At 33.5% G+C, this 25,216-nt stretch overlaps 3 protein-coding genes across 3 annotated transcripts; all 3 read right to left on the bottom strand.

The window, feature by feature from the left end:
* Nucleotides 1-1,403: 1,403 nt before the first annotated feature.
* On the bottom strand, nt 1,404-8,230 carry LOC125853634 (leucine-rich repeat receptor protein kinase HPCA1-like). Its single transcript, XM_049533359.1, has 4 exons — nt 8,139-8,230; nt 7,897-7,968; nt 2,288-2,422; nt 1,404-2,151 (listed from the first exon to the last, which is right to left on the bottom strand). Exons 1-4 carry the CDS (start codon nt 8,228-8,230, stop codon nt 1,701-1,703), a joined length of 750 nt encoding a protein of 249 aa, XP_049389316.1. The 3' UTR covers nt 1,404-1,700.
* Nucleotides 8,231-8,329: 99 nt separating this feature from the next.
* LOC125853638 (probable leucine-rich repeat receptor-like protein kinase At5g49770) lies at nt 8,330-10,423 on the bottom strand. Its single transcript, XM_049533364.1, has 8 exons — nt 10,366-10,423; nt 9,750-9,820; nt 9,590-9,661; nt 9,065-9,226; nt 8,909-8,983; nt 8,674-8,745; nt 8,489-8,560; nt 8,330-8,402 (listed from the first exon to the last, which is right to left on the bottom strand). Exons 4-8 carry the CDS (start codon nt 9,085-9,087, stop codon nt 8,330-8,332), a joined length of 315 nt encoding a protein of 104 aa, XP_049389321.1. The 5' UTR covers nt 9,088-9,226; nt 9,590-9,661; nt 9,750-9,820; nt 10,366-10,423.
* Nucleotides 10,424-11,788: 1,365 nt separating this feature from the next.
* On the bottom strand, nt 11,789-17,807 carry LOC125853273 (leucine-rich repeat receptor protein kinase HPCA1-like). The gene is made up of 19 exons (XM_049532941.1): nt 17,528-17,807; nt 17,291-17,411; nt 17,137-17,208; nt 16,952-17,026; nt 16,792-16,863; nt 16,082-16,243; nt 15,933-16,007; nt 15,736-15,807; nt 15,558-15,629; nt 15,403-15,471; nt 15,200-15,274; nt 14,914-14,985; nt 14,644-14,778; nt 14,016-14,497; nt 13,693-13,851; nt 13,472-13,608; nt 13,080-13,299; nt 12,740-12,975; nt 11,789-12,544 (listed from the first exon to the last, which is right to left on the bottom strand). Exons 1-19 carry the CDS (start codon nt 17,625-17,627, stop codon nt 12,071-12,073), a joined length of 2,880 nt encoding a protein of 959 aa, XP_049388898.1. The 5' UTR covers nt 17,628-17,807; the 3' UTR covers nt 11,789-12,070.
* Nucleotides 17,808-25,216: the final 7,409 nt, after the last annotated feature.

A 25,216-nucleotide genomic window follows, 5' to 3' on the forward strand; every position in this document is an offset into this window, starting at 1 on the left:
CCATTACAACTTTCCACAGATCATAGGGTTCAAGATACAATTTCATTTTCACTGACCAAATTGATAGTTTTCACCAGTGAATTTTTTTGGGCATTCAAAGAGAGACTATTGCTTGACATTATTTTCGTTAAAAATGGTTTAGAAAAGCTTGTGCGTTGAGAAAAGCACGAGCTGAAAGGTAGCTCTGAATGAGTTAAAATGGATAGCCCTGATGGGTTAAAAAGGTAGCCCTTACGGGTTAAAAAATGTATGGTAGTTTTTTTTTTTTTGAAGATTTCTCAAATCCCTTAAGATTAATGAAACTCTTGATACCACTGTTGGTGTTATTTTAAAAATGAGAAAGCACAAAACGATTGAAAATGTCTCTCAATAATTTATTAAGCATAATAGAACTTTGAATAGTCAACTTGATAACATAATCTGCATAACAAAAATATAACAAAAATTTTAAAAACTAAATAATCTCAACAATTAAAACAACCTAACAAATATTTAAAATTCAAATTCATCCTAAACCAAACAACAACTCCTTCTCTAAATTTTCAAAACAGAAACTTTTAATCTTAGTAGTAGGGATGACAATTGTGGCAGGGCAGGTCCAGTGGCGGATCTATGAAGGGCTGTGGGGGTGCCACGCCACCCCCGAACTTCGACGGAAACTCTATATATACATAGGTATATATATTTATAATATTTATATAAATATAAAGCGTGCCATCTACAGAACAAAATTGGCTTGTGGTGCCACGGTAGAAGGACAACTTTAGAAGGTTGATGTTGCGGGTTCAAATCCCATTTGGCACCCACGGATTCTAAGTCCTGGATCCGCCACTGGGCAGGTCAAAGTACATTTTCAGAGAACAATAAATGGGTTGTGCAGCTTTATGTAGCTTCTTTTCCTATGACCTTGCCTTGTATTTTTTTTCTTTGAAATATTTTCTACTTTTCTTATTTAGATTGAATCCTTCTTTTTTGTCTTTTAAATCATAAATTGTGTCACAGTGATACACTAGTATGTACTTCAAAATATATTTCTCATTCACATTATAGTTTCTTTCTAAAAAATTTCATTGTCATGTTGGCATCTAAACTTTTAACCTTCTTTTTCCCTGGTAACTTGAGCATATCAACCTGCTAAATTTTTGTAGTTTATATACATATATATAATAGATCCTTTAATAAACATATAATTAAAGCTAAAGATATAAATAGTTCATAGTTCAAAATAAGAAAAAAGAGTTTATAGAAAATTCCTAAAATAACCATGACACATTTTTTCAGAGACGACATTACTCTTTCAACTTGAAATGTGTATGCAAGGCTTCACCCGCCCCGCCTCACCCTATTGTCATCCCTACTTAGTAGCTCAGCTGGTTGGCTACTTAAACTTTCACTTGCAGCCGAGTTGTAATCTTCTCCCTCTATACCAATTTATTGGGAAAAAAACTTCATCACAGGTATCGATCAAATATTGAATATTTCTCATAATAATAATTGACCATATTGAGTGTTAATCCTAAATAAGATGAATATTAGACAACTTGATTAGGTTTAGATAATTAAATAAAGTCTAGTTTTTTCTCGAAATTAAAAGTAGTAATTTTTTTCTTCTTTTAGGAATATCAAAATTTAAGGGTCATTGTCAAGTGTCAACTACTTAATTAAGTCATTCAAAAGAAGTTAGTACTTAATCCAGTAAGTTAGAAAAAGAATGGTCCAAAATTTGGTGGGGGTTTGTAAGTCTGGTTGCTAAGTGCAAATCCAATTGTAGCAATCCCAGTACGGTTGAAATGATCTTGGCCAAATGGAAAAACTTGCAGGTGTAACACAAGGTAGTACTCTGAATTCTTTTTTGGATTACTCAAGGAAACTGAATCTACTGGCACCTGATTTTGGCTAAAAGAAGATAGCATAGACTTCTGAAGTGACTCATAAATGCTTGTGTTTGTCAAGTCAGAAAAGGAAGGAGCTCTGAAGAATAAGTCGCCTGTGTACGGATAAGCACATTTACAGGTAGGTCTAAGAATTTGATCAGAACTGCATTGTGTTTTAAGGCAATTTTCTTGTGGAGTTGAATATACAAAGTTCGTTTGGGAAATGCCACAATAGTCTTCTGATCTTTCTTCATAACAAGCTGGATTATGCATAAGTCTGCCAAGTGACCAAGTAGAAAACTGAGATTGTTAAACGACTAAATTGTATTCAGACGAATCAAATGTCCTAACATGAATGATCCATTATTTCTTTCTCATTGCTAAAGTGGAGAAAAAGTGGCTTGAGGACTTACATTATTTGAAAAGGAAATCCAGGTCTTACTGTATATGAATCGATGGAATTGTTCTGCAAATCAATCAGTTTTAATTGACTGCTATAGTTGGATGCAATATTCAGGGTTCCATTGATCTTGTTTCCCCTCAAGTTGCTGTCATAAATAAACACTTCATTGTCGTAAAGTTGAAATGCAAAACATAGATCATATACTAGGTCACTTTGTACTACCTTTCAAACTTTGTTACAAGACTAGCACACAGCGAAAAATGAGAATAGTTGCATGACATGTGTTGGGAAAATGCGTACTAACACAAAAATATAGATGTGTAAATGATAGAAATAAAATGGGAAAATAATGACACCAAGAATTTTACGTGGAAACCCTTCTAAATAAGGAAAAAACCACGGGCTAAGAGGAGCAACTGATATCACTATAGTAAAGAATTTTACACTGTGTAGTCACAAATACAATACTCAAAGTGACAACTACACACTCAAAAGAAAATAACACTCTTTTGATTTCCCACCTTACTAAAAATATCGCTTACACTCTATTTTTCTTCACAGACTATTTTCTTGTATAGTCTATGGAAACCTCACAGCTCTCTATATTTTTCTTTCTCTGTGAATTGGTGTCTTACAAATGAGCTAATAAGCTCCTTTTATAGAAGAAATTTGCAGCAACAAATTTCAATACCATACACTATATGTCAAAGTTGTGTCACCGAAAGTTTATAATTTCTCAATATTTGCTGTGTTTTTCAACATTTGCTGCTATTGCAATTTGCCAACAATTGACAATTGCATGCAGCAATTGTTGAAGTAAAAAATGGAATAGTGGGACTGGACCCCACAAATCCCCCCTTCCAGTCCCATTCACTGGAAGGAGGTATCTTTATATTCTTTAGAGGGAGCACATACCCACAAGTTCTTTGCATAACTCGAACTTGTCTTTAGGTATCGTCTTGGTCAGCATATCTGCAAGATTTTCACTTGTGTGGATCTTTTTGACGTGAAATGATTCACTCTTCACTTCCTCACGAATCCAATGATATCTGACGTTGATGTGTTTTGTTCTTGCATGGTACATGAAGTTCTTGCTCAAGTCTATTGCACTCTGACTGTCATAATAGACAGCATACTTCATCTGTTGCAATTCAAGTTCTTGAAGAAATCGCTTTAGCCATATCATCTCCTTACCGGCTTCAGTAGCCGCAATATACTCAACTTCAGTTGTAGATAGTGCAACACACTTCTGCAACTTCGACTGCCATGATATAGCTCCCCCTGAAAAAGTAAACAAATATCCAGTAGTGGATTTTCTGTTATCAAGGTCACCTGCCATATCAGCATCTGTATAGCCCTTCAAGATTGGATCTGATGCTCCAAAACACAAGAATTCATCTGAGCTTCCTCTAAGATACCTGAGTATCCACTTCACAGCTTCCTAATGCTCTTTTCCAGGATTATCGAGAAATCTGCTGACAACACCAACTGCTTGAGCAATATTAGGTCTAGTGCATACCATAGCATACAATAGACTTCCGACGACGGAGGAATATGGAACTTTGGCCATTCTCTCTTTTTCCTCCCTAACTGTAGGACACATCTTCTTGCTCAACTTCATATGACCAGCAAGAGGTGTACTAACAGACTTAACATTCTTCATATTGAAGCGCTCTAGTACATGTTCAATGTACTTTTTCTGTGACAAAAAAATCTTCCTTTCATCTCTGAGACGAGTAATTCTCATGCCCAAAATTTACTTGGCATGACCCAAGTCTTTCACAGCAAAAAACTTACGCAACTCTTTCTTCAACTTGTCAATCTTGGAAGTATTCTTGCCCACAATCAACATATCATCCACATACAACAAGAGAATGATAAAATCATTGTCAGAAAATTTTTGTACAAATACACAATGATCTTAGGAAGTCTTCTTATAGCCTTGCTTCCCCATAACAGATTCAAACTTTTTGTACCACTGTCTGGGAGCTTGCTTTAAGCCATAAAGACTCTTTTTGAGTTTGCACACAAAATTTTCTTTACCTTCTACTTTGAAGCCCTCAGGTTGTTCCATTTAAATTTCTTCTTCTAGGTCACCGTGAAGGAAAGCTGTCTTCACATCCATTTACTCAATCTCTAAATTAAGACTAGCAGCCAAACCTAGAACTGTAAGAATCGAGGACATTTTCACAACAGGAGAAAATATTTCGTCAAAGTCAATACCCTTTCTTTGACCAAATCTCTTAACAACCAATCTAGCTTTGTACCTTGGCTTGAAATGGTGTTCTTCGACTTTAACTTTGAACACACACTTGTTCTTCAAAGCTCTCATGCCCTTGGACAATTTTACCAACTCATAAGTGTGGTTCTCATGCAGAGACTTCATCTCATCTTGCATGGCTTCAATCCATTGATCTTTGTGTTCATCTTCTATGGCCTCCTCATAACATTCAGGTTCTCCCCCATTAGTGAGTAATACATACTCATTGGGTGAATAACGAGAGGAAGGAACCCGCTGCCTTGTGGACCTCCTGAGCGAAATATTTGATTCGTCAACAACATCATGAGCAGGAGGATCATCAATAACAATATTATTGTTATTATCAACATCAACATGTTGATTCGATACATGATTATGGGCGTCACCGTGATCATCAAACCCAACAACATCATGCATACTTGTGTGAGGAACTTCTTCTAGATGAACTATACCATCAAAACTTGAAGATTCTAGCTTCTCCGCTTTGTCAATATCTTCAATTGTTTGATTCTCCATGAAAATAATATCACGGCTTCTTACAAGTTTCTTCTCAATTGGATCATATAGCCTGTAACCAAATTTATCAAGGCCATATCCAATGAAGATGCACTGCCTTGTCTTGGCATCCAACTTTGACCTCTCATCTTTCGGCACATGTACAAAAGCTTTGCAACCAAATACTCTCAAATGGTCATAGGAAACATCATTTCCATACCAAACACTATTTGGTACATCACTATGCAAAGCAACAACAGGAGATAGATTAATAACATGTGCAGCGGTCAATAAAGCCTCACCCCAAAATGAGCTCGACAACTTTGCTTCAGAAAGCAAACATCTAACTCTTTCCATCAAGGTCTTGTTCATCCTCTCAGCCAAACCATTTAGCTGAGCAGTCTTAGGAGGAGTCTTCTGGTGTCTAATGTCTTGATGCTTGTAGTATTCGTCAAATGGTCCACAATATTTACCACCATTATCAATACGAATACATTTCAATTTCTTTCCAGTTTCTCTTTCAACTGAAGAATGAAACTGCTTGAAGACACCTAACATTTGGTCTTTAGTCTTCAAGACATAGACCCAAAGTTTTCTCGAGCAGTCGTCAATAAAAGTGACAAAGTAGAGTGCACCACCCAATGTCTTTGTCTTCATTGGACCGCATAAATCAGAGTGCACCAATTCAAGCAACTCTGTCTTTCTTGAAGGAGAGTAGGACTTAAAGGAAACTCTATTTTGTTTACCAGCCAAGCAGTGCTCACACTTTTCTAATTTAGCACTTTTGAATTTGACAATAATTTCATCTTGGCTAGAACATTAATTCCTTTTTCGCTAATGTGGCTAAGCCTCTTGTGCCATAATGTTGAAGAGTCATCGCTCTCAACCGCATTCACCATATCAACACAAGCAGAGGCCGTAGTCTAGTAAAGACCACGACGTTTGTTACCATGAGCCACAACCAAGGAACCCTTAATGAGTTTCCATTTTCCATCACCGTTGTTACTAACATATCCTTCATAATCCAAAACACCAACATAAATTAGGTGCAGACGAACATCAGGTGCATGTTTCACATTGTTCAAAACTAGTTTAGTTCCAACACTAGTTTCCAAACAAACTGTACCAATACCAACCACCCTAGAAACAGTCTCATTACCCATACTCAACGTTCCAAAATCACCAGGAGTATATGAAGAGAAAAAAATCTTTCCTTGATGTTACGTGAGATGCGGCACCAATGTCCACAACCTAGCTTGACTCATCACAAGCAATATTTATCATATCTGCATCAAGGACGGTAATAAGGTCTTCGGTGGTGACGGTGGCTAGGCAATTTTCATTGCCATCTTCTTTAGTTTCCTCTTTGTTTTTGTTTTCCCTCTTCAACTTCCTACAGAACTTCTTTGTGTGCCCTTTCATGCAACAATGATAGCACTCGATATCCTTAAGTCTGCCTCTGGATTTGCTCCTATTTTGTTCTCTATTTTGAGAACCACGAGTTTTGTTTCTCCCCCTGGAGCTAGTTATCATGACATCCGACGAAGAAGAACCTTGAGATTTTCTTCTCATCTCTTCGTTCAAGACACTACTCTTGGCAGAATCCATTGAGATCACACCATCCGAAGCAGAATTTGACAATTAAGTTCTAAATGTTGCCCAAGAGTCTGGTAGGGAACCAAGTAGAAGCAAGCCTTGAATTTCTTCATCAAATTTAATGCCCATAGCACATAATTGGTTCATGATCCCCTGAAAAATATTCAGATGGTCTGTCATCGGAAAACCATCATGATACTTTAAACTCAACATCTGTTTTATTAAGAACATTTTGTTGTTGCCAGTCTTCTGAGCATACAAACTTTCAAGATGCTCCCATAGGGTTCGAGCATGTATCTCCCCAGAAATATGGTTCAACACATTATCGTCAATCCATTGCCTAATGAATCCACAAACCTGTCTATGTAACAGATTTCACTCTTCATCTGCTTTATTATCAGGTTTTACAGTGGTAAAGACTGGTTGATAAAAATTCTTGACATAAAGTAGATCTTCCATTTTCCCCTTCCAAATGGCATAATTAACACCATTCAAAGTGACCATTCTACTTGTGTTGGCTTCCATCGTTTTCCCCCCAAAAAATAGTTATTACAAACCAAAATATAGTTATTACAAACCAAAGTAAATATTTTCTGATGTAGAAGTTCAGATTGTGCTGCAACCACAGAGCATATTCAGATAAAACCTTGGCTCTGATACCAGTTTGTTGGGAAAATGCGGACTAACACAAAAATATATATGTGCAAATGATAGAAATAAAATGGGAAAATAATGACACCAAGAATTTTACGTGGAAACCCTTCTAAATAAGGGAAAAATCACGGGCTAAGAGGAGCAACTGATATTACTATAATAAGGAATTTTACACCGTGTAGTCACGAATACAATACTCAAAGTGACAACTACACACTCAAAAAGAATAACACTCTTTTGATTTTCCACCTTAGTAAAAATATCGCTTACAGTCTATTTTTCTTCACAGACTATTTTCTTGTATAGTCTATGGAAACCTCACAGCTCTCTATATTTTTCTTTCTCTGTGAATTGGTGTCTTACAAATGAGCTAATAAGCTCCTTTTATAGAAGAAATTTGCAGCAACAAATTTCAACACCATACACTATATGTCAAAGTTGTGTCACCGAAAGTTTATAATTTCTCAACATTTGCTGTGTTTTTCAATATTTGCTGCTATTGCAATTTGCCAACCATTGACAATTGCATGCAGCAATTGTTGAAGTAAAAAATGGAATAGTGGGACTGGACCCCACAACATGCACTGTGGCCTAAAAAGTAAAAGAACACTCACACAGTCTGCAGCTGAAAAAGACTGAAGAAGGTTGGCGGAATTTCTCCTTGAATTTGAGTGTTCTCCATTACCCTATGAGCAGAACAAATACAAATGAGGTGCATAACAAATTCTATGAACTACTTCATTAGGATTACATATACATTCAGATGCATGTGAGTTCTGCTGAGGCACGTGAACTCAGAGACAGATACACACATGCATGTTAAGAGATAAAGAGAAAGCGAGAGAGAGATAGATACAGAGTCATTAATGACTGCAAAGTAGAAAACCACTGCCGAAAATCAGCTGAGATGAATGTATTATTGCTCATATCTCTGCAAAGCATGACCATAGGTAGCAAAATCAAATTAAAGTAATCGAAAGACATAATCTGTAATATCACAATATCAAGATTGCTGCATTTTCTTAGCAGAAAAGAGTTTCAAGGAACTTACAAGTAGTTGAGGGCATTCATGCCAGCAAGATTGGGCATGGGGCCAGTGAATTTATTGTTTGATAAGAAGCTGCAAGTGATATAGAAAATTTATAGATGGTCTGATACACTCATAAAAAAAGAATTTTTGTATTAGCATAATGCTTGTCTACTCACAGTTCACTCGTAAGTGTGAGATTTTTGAGGGTTGATGGAATCGATCCGTCTAATGAATTCCTGTCAAGACGACTACAGTGGACATGGGTATCTAGTTAATAAAATTCCACAGGTAATCAAAAGCAAGAAAAATGGAACATTTATTAGAGTTCTTTAAGAACATGATGGATTTTGGAAATACTTACACCACCTCCAGAGTCTGCACAAGTCCTAATGAAGGGGGTATTTTTCCAGTAAGCTGGTTTTGCTCAAGCAGCCTGTGCAATTACAAGACCCAAACAGAAGAAGCCATTAGCCAAACGGGAGTAGTTTGCTACAAGTGTCAGAGCTAGCACCATAGGGTTGGAGTGGGACAATAATGAAGTTGATCCATCAAATAATTCTCAAAAATATATACACTTCCAGTTCAGTGGAACTTACAAATGTTTGAGAGTCATATTTGAGCTGAATAGCTGATCTGGAATCTCACCTGAGAACTGATTTCTCCCCAGGTGACTGCGAGGTAAGTGGTATATCAGATGAAAATGAGAGACGAAGATGTTACTTAATGAACAGACTGTAATCAGCATTACTCACAAATGCTTTGTGTGAACAAGCATGTCTAAACCAGGTGTGCTTCCATGGGAAATTGGAAGAGGTCCACTAAGCTTATTATCAGCTAAGTCCAGCCAACGTAGCTTTGATAAATTACCAACAGAAGCTGGTATCGTTCCAATAAAGTTGTTTAAATTCAAAGATCTGCATGATTCAGATAGTGTTTTAGAAATGTAGCCCAGTAGAAGAAACAGGAAAAATATTTCAATCTAGTATAACATATCTAGAGACCTGAGGCTCTAAGACTTCATAGTTTGACAACGTAAAGGGATACAAGAATTACTACAACAACAAAAATAACTAAGCGTCAGTCCCCCAACTAAACAAGTTGGGGTCGGCTATATAAATCCTCACTGACCAAGTTACTCCATCCAACTCATCTCATGCCAAATTTCCAATATTATACAAAACATAAAGTACTAAAAGTTCTTCAAATACTCCATATCCTCAATATCTTGAATTCATTAAGCATAAAAAGTTGCAAATAGAAGAAATTGATATCCTTACAGAAATTCCAGCTGGCTAAGGGATTCGATTGTGTTTGGTATCAGTCCAGAAAACCCGCAACCAACAAGGATCCTGCGAGGCAACTCGGAGAAATTACTCTAATGAAATCATCTGGTGAATTTAACAACATTTAACCATTATCATGTAATAATACACTTACAGAATCGGTAAACTCTTCAAACTTTCAATTGATTGAGGGAACCTGTCAAGCCTTTGTTGTATGATAGATCCCTATTAAGGAAACAGATAATCAGAACAGAATTTTAAAACTTTCAACAGTCAAAAATATTTGTGTGCATGCAATGCATGATCACAAGCAAAATGGTGCTTCAAGCAGAGGCGAATTTAGGATTTTTTGAACAAGGGTGCACCAAGTAAAATGTATTGAAGTGGGAATTGATCCTTAATCCTTAAGGTCAAACGTTCAACATTTAACCATGTAAACCATTTAGACTTCTTGTAGTACGGGTGCCAAAATATAATATTATACAAATCTTAGAAAATTATATATAAAATATCTAATTTTACGAAGAGACCACGGGTGCCAGTGCCTTTTTTTTGGCTCTAAATTTGCCACTGGCTTCAAGAACAAGACTAATTTCACAGATGATCACTCAACTCTCATTTTATTGCACCAAATTAAATCATTAAACTATTTTTTGTAATGAATCCTTTAGGAACACTTTGGCGAGCACATAATTGAGCGAACATAATTAAGACAAAAAAAAATTTCTCCCAATTTTAACACTTTCAATTATAATGAGTAGAAGACATACAGTATCTGCAATTCAGACAAGCCTTCGATATCTCCAGATAGCTCCCCTTTCAGATTAAGGGTGTGTTTGGTATGAAGGAAAATGTTTTCCTAGAAAATGTTTTCCTGGAAAACAAGTTGATTTTTGACTTATTTTCTAATGTTTGATTGGTGAGTAGAAAATATTTTCCGGAAAAGATTTTTAGTGTTTGATTTATGAATGAAAAATATTTTTGAGAAATATCTTTTATTTTTACTAGAGTAGAAAATAATTTTTGAAATTGAAAATAGTTTTTAAAAACAAACTTAATTTTTTTTTGGGGGNTATATAGTCTTACTTACTCTTAATTTAAAAGTTGAAAAGTTTAAAAAGATAATTACATTATATATATATATATATATATATATATATATATATATATATATATAAAATTAATCATACTCATCAAACGTTGGAGATAAAAATATGGTTTTCATTAAAATTAAATCGGAAAAGGGTCATATCTACCCTTGTACTCTTAGAAAAGGGTCATATTTACTCTTCGTCATACTTTTTTGATATATTTGCCCTTACCATCCAACTTTGGATACATATTTGCCCTTATATAGTTAACTTATCATGTCACCATTTTTATTAGTCCACGTGGCGCCTACATGGCTCCATGTGTATATTCTTTTATTATAATCAAATTAAAAACATACTTTCTATTTAGTATTATATTTGACCCATTTAGTAAAATCCGATCCAACTAATGTGAAAATCCATCAGCCCTAATTTTTTTATTTTGCAAACAAATAACCAAAATTAAATGAAAAGAATTAATTGACACTATTATATTTGCATAGAACAACAAATACTAAAGAATAATGTGATTGATAATTATCAACATTAGATTAGCCCTATACAAATTTGTATGACAGTAAAAAATAAACATGCAACGCATGTTTCCAGAACTAGTATTTTAAAACATGAAAACTTTTTTCTTTTTGGTTTTCAATTGGGTGTCTGGTACCTCATTGAAATGCCAATTGTGTTTGCTTTCCTAGTGTAATTTTTTTAAAAAAAAATTTTATCCTTTCATATTCTATAAAATTTTCACAAAGAATATTCAATTGAACCCTTCCCGCTTACTAGTGGGAGAATTGTTTTTTAGGCTTCTTACAATATTTTTTTTGGTTTTGTAATTTTTACTTTTTTTATCGAGATCTTTCATTTTTACCCATAAAATTTTTAAAAAGACCATTTTCTTTTATTCAAATTGTAACGGATAAAAAAAGAATATTTCTTGTAAAAAACATCAAAATTCAAATCTTAAAAAATTGTAAAGAGTTGGAAAACATTTCTGTCACAATTAGGTGAAAGGCTGTTATATAAGATAAAAATGTACAATTGATCTCATGTCAACTTTTCACAAATAGTTGCAGAAACTTTGGCATAGCTGCAACAACATTGAATGCACAATTTGTATTAGGATGAAAATATGTGAATTCTCATATACAAATGATCATCCTAATTGATATCAGAAAAAAGTTTACACACTTTTTACAGAAGGTAAAAATAAATGTTTCAAAAAAAAAAAAAAGTATTTCTCTGTTGTACAATAATTTACTCCAAAGACAAAATTAGTTGAATCATTCTCTCAAATTTGTACACACATAACAGGGCAAAGCATATTATGTGTCAATCTTAATTCCACAAGCTAAGAAAAACCACAAAAACACTGATCTTACTTTGGCTCTACCTTTGAATTAGGATATGCTCCACTATAGACAAAGAGACTTTCATCAGTATATGGATGGTTCATGCCTTTGTTTGGTCCTTCATAGGTTGCTGAAGAAGATGCAGAGTCTGCATTCGGGTTCAGTCCCGCGATCTCCATGATATTTTCAATCTCTTTCACCACTTCATTCATTGAAGGTCTGTTGGCTCCTTCTTCTTCAACACATTTGAGTGCTAAATCCACAAACTTCTCTAAGCTTCTAGGAGTTGCACCTGCACGAACTGCAGGATCCAAAATGTCTTGAAGGTTATACATGTCTTTTGATTTGTCCATTGCACTCTTCACTTCCCTGACAATATATCTTCCTTTTTCAATAGGTACTTTTCCTGTAACTATCTCAAGCAGCACCACTCCGAAGCTATAAACATCACTCTTCTCAGTCAGCTGGTTTGTCATGTAATATTCAGGATCCATGTATCCCTGATAAATCCGTCAAAAGGACATTATTATGAGGTAAATAATGTACCTATTTATTTATTAGACAATGAGATACTGTTTGTAATGGTTATTACTTGACTAGAAACTATTGACACATGATTAAATTTGAGGGATACAGGTCTATAATATTCTAACACGAAACAAGTTCAGGAAGGCGTTAATAGAATCTGTACTCACCATTGTTCCTTTGACTTGAGTGGTAATGTGACCCCTATCAGAGTCACCTAGAAGTTTGGACAGGCCAAAATCAGCAACTCTTGCGTTTAGGCGATCATCCAGCAAAATATTGTTGGATTTGATGTCCCTGTGTATGATGGGAGGATTGACAAGGTCATGCAAATACTGCAAACCTCTGGCTGCTCCAACCGCTATCCTCAGTCTCCTCATCCAATCTAACCTGATTCCAGTCTTGCCTACAAGTGCAAATTTCATTACATTTTCGACATGTACATTTCTGTTTTGATCAAGTTAAAAGGAGCTAGCTTCAATGAATAAATAAGAAGGGACCAACATATACCTGAAAGACCGTCTTTTAAGGTGCCATTAGGAATATACTCGTACACAAGCATCTGTTCAGCTTGATCGAAACAAAATCCAGCAAGGCCAACGACATTCTTGTGATGAACTCTTGAGAGAAGCTCTATCTCAGTTTTGAACTCATGTGCACCCTGCATAGACCCTTGTAGAGCTCTTTTAATTGCAACCAATTCTCCATTTGGAAGAGTTCCTCTGTAAACCTGTAGAGACACACTTCTACAGTTTAAAAACTCATAACAGTTCCAATTGTAGTCCAAGAAATTCTTTCATTGGAGAGAGAAGCTGGTTCAAACAAACTTCTTCATATACTGATATTTTCAATTATGATGACAGTGGAGGGGAGGGGGTTGCGCATGTTCAATAAAAGCTAACCTTTCCATAACCACCACAACCAATATCGTTGGTTTCTGAAAAATTATTGGTCCATTTTTTGAGCTCCTCAAATGAGAAAAATCTTGCTCCTGTCAACTGTGGAACAGCACCACTATGTTTATTCTCGTCCCAGGATGCTGCATTAAGAAGAAAGATAGCAAACAACCACCATAAGATGAGGTAATAAGTAAATGGTCTGATTAGATAGTTACAAATCTTACCAAAAGGATCGCTCCTCTTTGCAGCATCTTCAGCTCTTTTCTTTTGCCGGAAAGCATAAACTCCAATGATTAGTGCTATAATTGCAATGACAGAACCACCAACTGCTGCTCCAATAATAATGCCTGTACTACTTGATTTTTTTGATTCGGAGGATGCCCCTGGAGAACAGCATAGACATAGACTCAGACTTCTTAACTATCAACTTCACTAAGATGCTGCTCCAACGGCTCACTTACAATTTATATTATTATAGATTAGGCTGCACATATATGTAGTAGATGAGAAATGTGTGATAAAAAGGCAAAGGAATTAGTTCTATTACCGTCGAAGTATTTATAGCCTTCACCAATGAAGAAGAAAGGTCCAAATGACGATGGGGGCTTGAAAGTCTGATTACTAAGCACAAAACCTATTCCAGAAACTCCAGTTCGATTGAAAAAATCTTGGCTAGATGGAAAAACTTGTAGGTGTATTACAAGGTAGTCATCTAAATTTTTTGTTGGGTTACTGAGGGAAACTGATTCCACGGGCAGTTTAGTATTTTGGAAGGATTGCATCAAGGACTTTTGGAGAGTCTCATAAGTAGTTCTATTTCCCAAGTTTGAAAAGGAAGGAGCTCTGAAGACTATGTTTCCTGTATATGGAAAAGCACATTTACAGGTAGGACTAGAAACTCGATTAGAGCTGCAGTCTGTTGGCAAGCAATTCTCTGGTGGGGTTGAATATGTCTCAGTTTGTTGACTTTTGACACAGTAATCTTGTGTCCCATCTCCTCCTTCGTTGCAAAAAGGATTGCCTGCAAGCCTGCAGGGAGAAAACGTAAAGAAATGAGCTAATGAAAATGATATAAATCATATCTCACAATAAGCTAGGCCAAAGAACTGTCCAACATATGTGTTTCTCAACAACTTGGTGGTTTATGGCTCGAAGAATCAAGGAATAGAGCTTACATTATCTGAAAGGGGTACCCTGGTCTTTGAGTAAATGATTCAATAAGATTTCTTTGCACATCAATGAGCTGCAACTGGTTGCTATATGTTGTATCAATTGTAAGTGAGCCATTGAGTTTGTTATTCCTCAAGATGCTGTAAGCAATGAGCACATTGTCATCAAATCTCAGCATAATACAGAGTTAGGGCATTTCAGTTAAGACAAATTTAACTTCAGATACTCAATCTATAGTTTATACAATAACGACACAAAGTAAAAGGGACATTTACACTGTCTGCAGCTGGTAAAGGCTGAAAAGGCTAGCTGGAACTGTTCCCTGAAGTCCTGTGTTTTCCATTACCCTGCCAATACAAGGTCATTCATTAGGCTTAAAGAACTTCTAGGAATTGAATCCATAAGAATGAGAAGAAAAAACAGGAAACCTGTGCATATTCAAATGGATGCAGGCATACACTAGCACAGTATACATGCACTTATGCACCTGCTCGTGGTTGTGCATTCCCAAACATGCATACACACAACGAAAAAGAAAAAGGAAAGAGAGAGAGAGCATACAATGATGTTAAAGATATCAGGTTCGGGATCCATGATGGAAAATCTGATGCATTAAATGAATTATTGCTCATGTCCCTGCAAAAATAAGTTTCCATGATGGTGATATTTACAAAACAAATAGATTCGGGTTATATATACACAGTACGATGTTGAGAAATAATACATTATCAACTCAAAGGGATAAAGGCAAATAAGCAACTTACAAGTAGTTGAGGACATTCATGCCAGTGAGATTCGGCAAAAGACCATTAAAATTATTGTTAGACATGTGTCTGTAATGTATGGTCAATATAAACTACATCAGGAAATCATAAGGAGATGCAGTAGGTTCAGAAAAAAACAATCAGTTTCTACTTACAGTTCATTGACATGTGTGAGATTGTTGAGATTTTGTGGCACAGATCCACTAAATGAATTCCTGTCAAGACGACTGTTGACAGGACCAATAGCTTAGTTCACAAACAATTCATAAGGTATATAGAAAGCAAGCAACTTTACTAGTCTATAAAGGGAAAGCACAAGATAATAATACTTACAGCACTTCCATCGTCTGGACATGTCCTAATGTATCAGGGATATTTCCAGTAAACTTGTTGTTCTCAACTAGCCTAGAAGTTAGAATGTACAAGCATGAGGAAACCGGAAAGCATGGTCGAAAAGAAAGTTTTTTGTGATATACGAATTATCAAGATTCTTCTGCATGACTACTTTCAGAAACAAGAATGGAACTTACAGATGTATCAGAGACAGATTAGAATGGAAAAGTCTAGCTGGAATTTCACCGGATAGCTGATTCTTCCCAAAGTGACTGTGAAGAAATGTAGATAGTCTTAGAAAATGCAGTTGAGAGACAAAACAATATCAAGAAAAGGAGAAGCGTACAAGTGTTTAGTGTGAACAAGCATATCAAGACCAGGATTGCTTCCATTAGAGACTGGAATTGTTCCTGTAAGCCTATTGTCAGCTAAATCCAGCCAATAAAGCTCTGTCAGATAGCCAATGGTAGCAGGTATTCCTCCAATAAAGTTGTTAGAGTTCAAAGATCTGCATAGTACAGAATGTGGCTGTTTTAGAGCGTATACGAGAAGAAGGACTGAAAGAAATCATACACAGATAGATATGGTAAAAACACAACTATTCAGATTTGATAAATGTATAAACACAAGAATAGCAGTATGGATTAAACTCTTCATGAACTGATTTCACTATTTAGAATTGTATTGCCTGTCTTAGAGATGAACCAAAGTTTTGAGTACAGCTAGCTTCAAAGCACGCATTACGTTAGTCATTTTAAGCAGCTCATATATGACCATTTTCTTTTTCTGTCATGAAACCGTTCGTTCAAGATGCTTAATCACTTCATTCGTTCAGACAAAAAATAAAAAATGATCAGGTCTTATGTATATAACAAAAAAGCTAAGAAATCATAGTTTAAGCTGATATAAATATAAAATCACTGAGCCATCATCCTATGTATCTGTTCAGTCAAACACCTTAAACCAAATAAATGAGTAAACTTCTTTGCATTCTGGCAAGATATGTCACGTACTGGTTACGCGTTCAAAGTACAAAGAGTACCACAGAATGCTTACAGAAAAACCAGCCGGGTCAGAGATCCTATGGTGTCTGGTATTGGTCCAGAAAATCCACAACCAACAAGGATCCTGCCATGAAATTAAGAAAAGGTCATTATCATATAATCACGAGATTAGCTGGTAAACGAATGCATGATGTTAATTCACATTCACTTACAAATTTGATAGCTTTGTCAATTTTCCAATTGACTGAGGAAGAGATCCTTTCAACTCCTTGTTGTATGATAGATCCCTACAAGATGTAATCAATAATTAGAAATGACAAATTATCCCAAAGTATTGCACAGTCATTAGAAAGAAAGGGCGTGAACGAGAAACATGACAAGTGAAAGGAAAACCTACAAAGTCTCCAATTCAGCTAATCCTTGGATATCCCCAGATAGCTGACCTTCCAAACTCATACTTGACAATGTTCTGAAATTGAGAAAAATCACATCAACCCTATGAATTTTGTAACTTTAAGCAGTTGACAAAGGAATACACGTCGAATTCTTACATAGAAACCACTCGTAAATTTCTGCATCCAATTCCGTCCCAACTACTCCCACAGGGATCTGCTCCAACCCAATTGGGAGGAACATTCTGCCAACTATCCTTGAGAGACTGTAAAGCAGCAGCTGAATAATAAGATCACTCAACTATTAGTCGACTGACCATATGAGAAATGAACTCTTCATATGATAACAAGAAGAATAGCTAAAATATATTGTACATAACAGCAAAAGCAACTTACAATCATCAGGATTTGTCCGTGCTGCTATTGACAGAACATGGATCAAAACAACCAGAAAACAGAGAAGAATTCGCTGTATCATTGCCCGAGAAACTACCATATATGTGATCAACTTCACAAATTAAAATCACAACTCCTCAACAAAATCAAAAAGAGAACTTTAACTTTAAAGCTTTTTTTTCAAGTTCTGCTCCTCACGATAAAATAATATCTATCAATGACAGGCAGAGCTATCTATTGCATTTACTAGTTGAATAAGGAATTGTTCCATTTAGCCAACTCACTCTCTAAATTTTCAAAATATAGACTTTTACCTCCTCCAAAAAAAAAAAAAAAAATCTTCTACGTGAAAATGTTATTTTATTTTGTTCACATTATTTGGACACAAATGATTGACCTCCAACTTCAAATTTATTTCCTATAAAAAACATATGAATTATAAAATCACACACCACGTTGAGTTTACTAGGGCATTACTTGCCACAAAAGTCAACAAATTACATGTATTAGGCAAGGTTAACCCTTCATTAGAGGCATCAATCAAATATTGAATATTTCTCTTGATAATAATTGACCATCTATCGGGTGTTGATTCTAATTAGAATATTAACAACTTGATTAGGTTTCGGATTATTAGATTAAGTCTAGTGTTCTGGAAATTAGTAGGTCATTTTTCTTTTTTTAGGAAAATTAATGTTTTAATGGTCATTGTCAACTAAGTCATTCAAAAGAAGTTGCCAAGAGGGGCAGTTGAATAATCCTTCCACACGCTTTAGGGAAATTAAACCCCATTTAAAAATAAAAATAAAAAGTGAGGCGATGAACAAAATATGCGCCTGACAAAATACACTAGATAATTTCTTTAAATCTAACTAAAGTTTCTTTTATCTAATAATATTTTGACATATTTAAGACTATACATTTCAAAATTATTGATTTTTGTCAAGTCAAACTATGAAAAATAAAGTGAAATAATTTGTTAACTAAGTAGATTCAATTGAATGCCTCCCCTCTTACTAGCTTAGCCCCCTACCAAAGAAATCGAATAGCTAGGTCCAATTGCGTAAATTTTTTTTAAAGATATTTAAATGGAGCCGCCAATAGGTACTTGCTAATGTGTTTTACCCCTAATTTATCATGTCAATGTTAACTCATTATTATATACTCCCTCCGACCCTTTTTAGTTGTCCACTTTAGAAATGGCACACAGATTAAGGCAATAATGATTAGCACAGTGAAGTTACAATTTTACCCTTATGACAATTTTTCACTTTAAAATTACAACCACTTCTTTGAATTCAAGTGAAATAAATTGGAGGGAAACAACATACACTTTTACAATTTTCAAGAAGTGTAAATAAGGGTATAATAGGAAAAAAATTGTTGTCCTTTCTTGGTTTGTCAAAATGGACAACTAAATAGGGACAACTAAAAAAGGAAATATGGACAACTAAATAGGGATGGAGGGAGTAGTCTATAGTATATAAAGAAACAAATAGTAATAAATAGTATTTACTTTCTCCACTCCAATTATGTCCGAATCTTCACAGCTCCAATTTTAAAATTTTGTGTCAAGTCAGAATCAAGCATATAAACAAAAACGACTGAGTAATTGGTATAAGAGTTATGATTATGTAAAACATATAAAAAGATGAATTTGAACGTGTTGTCTACGTACATCTGAGACCCACCATTAATGACCGTGTTGCTTCACGAGTTGACTTAGTCTTGTTTAGCATTGAATTTCTTCTGAACCCAATTCATCATTTCATAAGTGATGATTTCCTTTTCGAAATTAATGAATGCATAGTGTTTTTCCCCAACTAAGAGAATGGGCTGTGACTATAAGTTTGCCCTTTTTATAATTACGAGTTCGACGGAATTCAACTAGTTTTGCTAAATAAGCGGATACAATTAGTTGGATCAGCCACTAACTTCTAACATACATACATTATATTATATATTAAGCTTTAGATTTTCACTTTTAAATATCAATAATATCACGGATTAATGCACTTTCTTAGATTATTGTATCGGGCTTAATAATTAAGAATGTAAAAAAAAACAAACAATCAGTGTGCACATCATGGCCCTGCCCTGACGGGAGGAGAAAGCCAAAAGGAAGATTTTATGGTTTGACCTAAAAGGTGACCTTTTTGTCTTCAATGGATTGTATATGCTACTACTCGACCCATTCCAATTTAAATAAATAAAATCCTGCTTTATTTTGTGCGGGATAATTTTTTTTAAAAATGTTTTGTTTAATCGTTTTAATTTTTAAATGAGATGATCACGCATACTTCAATATGATATTAAAACAGTGAGAAATCTTGTGTTCCAGTCTCACAGTTTTATCGTATATCAAAGAAGAATTTTTATGTGTTTAGTCCATGAAAATGAAGATCAAACAACCAACGTGACCAAAAAAGAAAAAAAAATTGTATTACTAAGATACTTAGAACAAAACTATGAAGAATTTAGTAAGACACAATAAAGTTTAAGAACATTTTCACAACTAGAAAATTAAAACTAGTCGAGAAACTAGAATCAGAAACAAATTAGGAAAAATATATGAAATGTTTTTTCTTAAAGAAGAATTGTTGTCAATCTGTGTTTAAAGAATCTTACTGATTCCAACAAACTTTGCAGAAACACGAAGTTGCCAAAGTTTAATGAACTAGTGAAGAACATAAGAACATAAATTAATTCACAAATCTAAAATCTGTAACACATACCAGAATCTGGAAAAACAGAAAGAAGATCAAGTCCACTGCATGCACAGTGTCCCCTTAAGGAAATTATTCCCCTCTAGTATCCGAGGTTTGATTTGGAATATGTCCTCCTAGGATAGAATGATCTCAATCACCAGTGTATTGATACCCAAAACGCTGGTGTCAGCGAGCCACTCAACGACAGTAAAGTACACTTAGAATACTAGATTTAGTAGTAGAAGAAGAAGTTCAGAAATTCATTCTTAAAATGAGAGGAAATCCCTCAATTTATAGAAAACAAAGGGTAGTGTGAAAAGGTTCTTAATGTGCCTTACCGGAAAGGTCACTAACCTTTGGAAAAGTCACAATCTTTCGGAAAGGTCACCACCTTTCATAAAAGTCACAAATTTTTCATAAAAGTCGTAACTTTTCATAAAAGTCACAACTCTTCATAAAAGTCGCAACTTTTCATCAAAGTCACAACTCTTCATAAAAGTCGCAACTCTTCATTAAAGTCACAATTCTTCATAAAAGTCGCAACTCTTCATTTTCCGTTCACACATTTTAAAAACCCAACAACAAGAAGATAAGAAATACCCGATATATCAATATTAAGACACAGGCCAACAAAATTATTATTAGTATTCCTAGTTGTTGTATGTATACTAGTATTATTTGCTTGTGGAAGTCAACTACGTGAAAATAGCTATCGAATATTATTTTTTATTACTTTCTTTGTCCTTAATTACTTGTCCACTTTTTCTTGTATAGTTGTCCCTAATTACTTGTCCATTTTGACAAATCAAGAAAGGACAATTCTTTTTTACCTATTATACCCTCAATTAATTACATTGCAAAAGGTAGAACTTTTTGAAGTCTTAGGTTTTTAATTCATCCACTTCATAATTAATAGGGGTAAAATGGTAAACTCACTATGTCAATTATTGTTTTCTTAATAAGTGCGTTAATTCAAAAGTGGACAAGTAATTAGGAATAAAGGGAGTAGTAAAAGTTAGCCACTTGTTGATGTATTGGTCTCAATTTTCCTACATTTTGTCAAATATCTTACGAGCATTAATATCTAAGTAATTTAATTCATTGTGTCCATATCCAAATCATCAATATTCCTACGATAATTAATAGGGATATTTTAGTCATTTTAATTTTAAAAACACTTATCACTTGTCATTACTTTTAAACACATCTAAGGGCATCTTCAACCCAAACTCAACATTATTTCAGTGTAAATCAATTTCAACCCACTGCACCAAATTTTACATTAAAAAAGAATATTTTTCTCTCTCCATTATTATATTATTATTTCTTATTTCATAAAACAAATCTTTCTAACTACATTATATTATTTGTTTACTAATAATTTATATGTTTGCATTTTAAATTTTTGTGAAGGTTAATTGTAGTTATATCCAATTATAATTTATAGTAGAATTAACATAAATTTAATTTTAAAAAAAAGTCATATATAGAAAAATTAACTTATAAAAAAAGCTACCTTTTATATCTAAAATTAATATTATAAAAATAATTAAATATACAAGAGATATAATTAAAACATACAATTTGTATAATGTTTAATTAAAAGTTTTGTATAATGAAATAATATTAAAATATTTAATAAAGTGAATTGGTGTGATGATAGTGTTACACCAAATTTGATGTAACACTATTCACACACCAAAATGGTGTAAAATGTGATGTTGGGTTGGAGCTCCAAAACACTAAATTTTACATCAAATCCGTATTTGATGTAAGAATTTGCTGTAAATTTTGATGTTGGGTTGGAGATGGTCTAATACATATTTCATGCTTCAATCTATTAAAAATGTAACTGTTCATTCATTAAAATCAGTTCTAGCACTTGGAAGTACTTTTAATCACCATATATATACCTTCATTCAACGAGCTCCTTCTTTTATGCTATTATTGACCTTTTTTATTTTATTGGATTAAAAATACTCCGCTTAATTAAAACACATATGATAAATTTCGTTGAAAATAATAATTGATGAAATTATATTTTCATATACCACAAAAAATGTAAGAATCGTGACTTGAAATGAAAAAAGTTTTTAAAAAAAATTCAAAAAGAAGAAATCCTTTTAAAGTAACTTAGGGTTTTGAAATTCATAACAAACGAAATGAGAAAGAAATTTACCAAAAAAAACAAATGTAGAGATTAACTACTATCCACTGACGGTGGACAAGAAAATTACACAATCAACTCATTTTTAGAAATACTTATTTTTCTTCTTAGTTTAATTAATATATTTTCACATTTAATGATTAATAATTTTTTTTCTTTCTTTTATTAAAACACGTTGAGGTTTATCATCTTTCTCCCTCTCTTTCCTACCTTTCTCATCTATGTCTTTGGATCTTCTTCTATCAATATCAAAATATTATTCAAAATTGCAGAAATGGTGTGTCTATTTTTTCAAGTGTAAGATTACTACATTTAATTTTTGGGATTTATCCAATTTACTGAAAAGTTCTAAAAAACATTCTCTAAAAATCATTGTTACCACAAAACATAAAATTCATCATACATTGGAACAAGAAAAAAAAATCTTTGAAGTAACATTGAAATAATGAAGTAACATTGAAATATTTTTTATACAATCGACTTTGAGTATTTACTAATTTAGATTCTGAAAAGGAAAATAATAATGAGTAAAAAATTATCATCTTTTTATCTCAAATTGCTTCAATTTTGTATGTCAATTGCTTTAATGGTGTTGACGGAAAATGAGCGTGAAAATAATAAGGATAAAGAAAGAATGAAAGAATCCTTCTTACTTTTGATAAGACAAGTAAGAATTCTTAACAAACTCATATAATTAATTTAGAGTCCAAGTTATCATATAACACTCTTTTTAATATTTTTAATAATATTAATATTATGTGATTTTTAAAAAAAAAATTGATATGTATTTCTAAAAATGAGATGATAGTGTAATTTTCTTAATTTTCTAGCGTCAGTGGATATAAGTTAATCTCAAAAATGTATATATACATATATAATTCCGATAGTGACTTGAATGTATTTGATGGGATAAGATGAAATTTGTCAATGACAACTCAGGTAGCTGATCTAGTTGTCATAAATTGTGACACAACCAGGCGAAGTAAAGATTTAAAGTTTGTGCGTTTAGAAAGATATTATAGATTTTTTAAATTTCTAGCCAAATTTTGATCAAATTTTTTGGCCAGCATCATCCTTTATAAATAGATTTCTTAACACAATTGATTAAAGTTGCTAAGTTCGGTCAAATTCGTTTTTCAAAAGGCATTTTTTTAATGAAAAATTATTTAATTGTACTTAATTATGAGGTTAATTAATATGCATTCTTATCTTAATTTATCCCGCAGCTATGCTCTCTTTTGGAAAACCATGTATGTATATTTATATGAATATTTTTATTGGAAATGAAATGAATGATCCGTAACACCAGAACGTGCATTGTTTATAGGATTTCCATGAAAACCAAAAAAGAGCAATAAATAACTTTTAAGGAGACGGCACCAAATGGGGACCAATTTTATAAAAATGAACATAACTACTTCACCTACCATGAATTAATTTATAACCTATAGGCGTGCAACTTGTTTAGGTATTGCACCTCGCAAGTTTTTTCCAGTTTTCACAGTTTCGGTTAGGTAATTTTTTATCTTGAAAAATTTACTTTACAGAAAACGAACTCCTTTAAAAATGAGGAAAAGTGTCATTCCATATTGATTTTATCCTTCAACACACCTCATTTTAATCCATTACCTACATCCCTACCTCAAATAGTAATTTTCTAAGTCATATACAAATATTTTTAGTTTGGGATTATTATTTTTATTACGTACCGAACACAAGAGAGAAAAAAAAATCCCATCGTACGAACACACTAAGATATTTTGAAATTTCAACCACCTTATTTAGAGTCATTTTGAGAAAATCTTTTTTTTTTTTTTCTGAATGAAAAGTGGGTAAGAATTTAAAGCATAATAGAAGATTGATCAAAGTGGTATAGTATAGTCATCTGTGAGACTGTGATGCCAATGTGAATCGAAATGAATATAAGACACGTACAAGTAGTCTTGCATGTAGCGTTAAGCACTTAATTAGTTGTGATTAAATGATATATGCATTATAAATTTAATTAATTATTTTTATCGTTAAATTATTTGATTCAATGTAAATACTAAGGACTAGTAGGATAAAAACCAAATGTTTTGGATGACAAAACAATATGGTTAAGCATAGAAACCCAGACCATTCTCATATTATTTTAAAGTCAACAAAGGAGAATAACATAATTTCTTTAAAAAGTGAATTTGACTTGTAAACATAGGTTAAATTTCTGACCAACTTAAAATTTAGAATTGTCCTACTAATGTTATTGTGAGAAATGTGCAAATTAATCATGAAGCAGTCTTTTGCACGACTACTGAATAGGTGTGGATAGTATTTAAATCACTTCTTCCATCCTAAATTATTAATCACAATTATTTTTATTCGACAAGAATTTATTGAATTGAAAGTTGCTCTCAGGTCCTAAATCATTGGAGTAGTACTTACTTCCTATTTTGAATTGTTGGAAAATTTTGTCAATTTGCTCAAAGAAAATTATTTTGCCTGCATTTTTCAAGACTTAATATTATAAATTCTATTACCTAAAAAAAAGAACACCCTGTTGCCACACACATAGACAAAAAAAAAATGCTTCCAAAGAGAAAATGTAATTAGAATTAGAGAATAAATTCGAGCTTGGAATATATGTTTATGTTACTCAGAAAAATATTTACCACTATGAAAAAAGATAATGTTAGATCCAAAATTTTAAAATTCCACAAGACTAACAATAATCATTACGGTCCAATCCCAAAGTTGGACCATATACAAACCGTTACGCACACAAGTTGGCCCAAATACAACCATTATAAAAATACAGTTAATATCACAAAATTT

Source organism: Solanum stenotomum, chromosome 1 (assembly GCF_019186545.1).
Source record: "Solanum stenotomum isolate F172 chromosome 1, ASM1918654v1, whole genome shotgun sequence".
NCBI classification, from domain to species: Eukaryota; Viridiplantae; Streptophyta; class Magnoliopsida; order Solanales; family Solanaceae; genus Solanum; species Solanum stenotomum.

Coding starts and splice junctions, on each gene's coding strand:
- LOC125853634 (XM_049533359.1), bottom strand. CDS start 8,230: ATGGTCATGCTTTGCAGAGATATGAGCAATAATACATTCATCTCAGCT. Junction 7,969..8,138: donor TTGCAGTCATTAATGACTCT/GTATCTATCTCT, acceptor TTCTGCTCATAG/GGTAATGGAGAACACTCAAA. Junction 2,152..2,287: donor GGATTTCCTTTTCAAATAAT/GTAAGTCCTCAA, acceptor GTCACTTGGCAG/ACTTATGCATAATCCAGCTT.
- LOC125853638 (XM_049533364.1), bottom strand. CDS start 9,087: ATGCTTGTTCACACAAAGCATTT. Junction 8,746..8,908: donor AATATGACTCTCAAACATTT/GTAAGTTCCACT, acceptor GTAATTGCACAG/GCTGCTTGAGCAAAACCAGC. Junction 8,561..8,673: donor GTGCAGACTCTGGAGGTGGT/GTAAGTATTTCC, acceptor TGTCCACTGTAG/TCGTCTTGACAGGAATTCAT.
- LOC125853273 (XM_049532941.1), bottom strand. CDS start 17,627: ATGGTAGTTTCTCGGGCAATGATACAGCGAATTCTTCTCTGTTTTCTG. Junction 15,630..15,735: donor GTCCAGACGATGGAAGTGCT/GTAAGTATTATT, acceptor TCCTGTCAACAG/TCGTCTTGACAGGAATTCAT. Junction 15,275..15,402: donor ATGAATGTCCTCAACTACTT/GTAAGTTGCTTA, acceptor TTATTTTTGCAG/GGACATGAGCAATAATTCAT.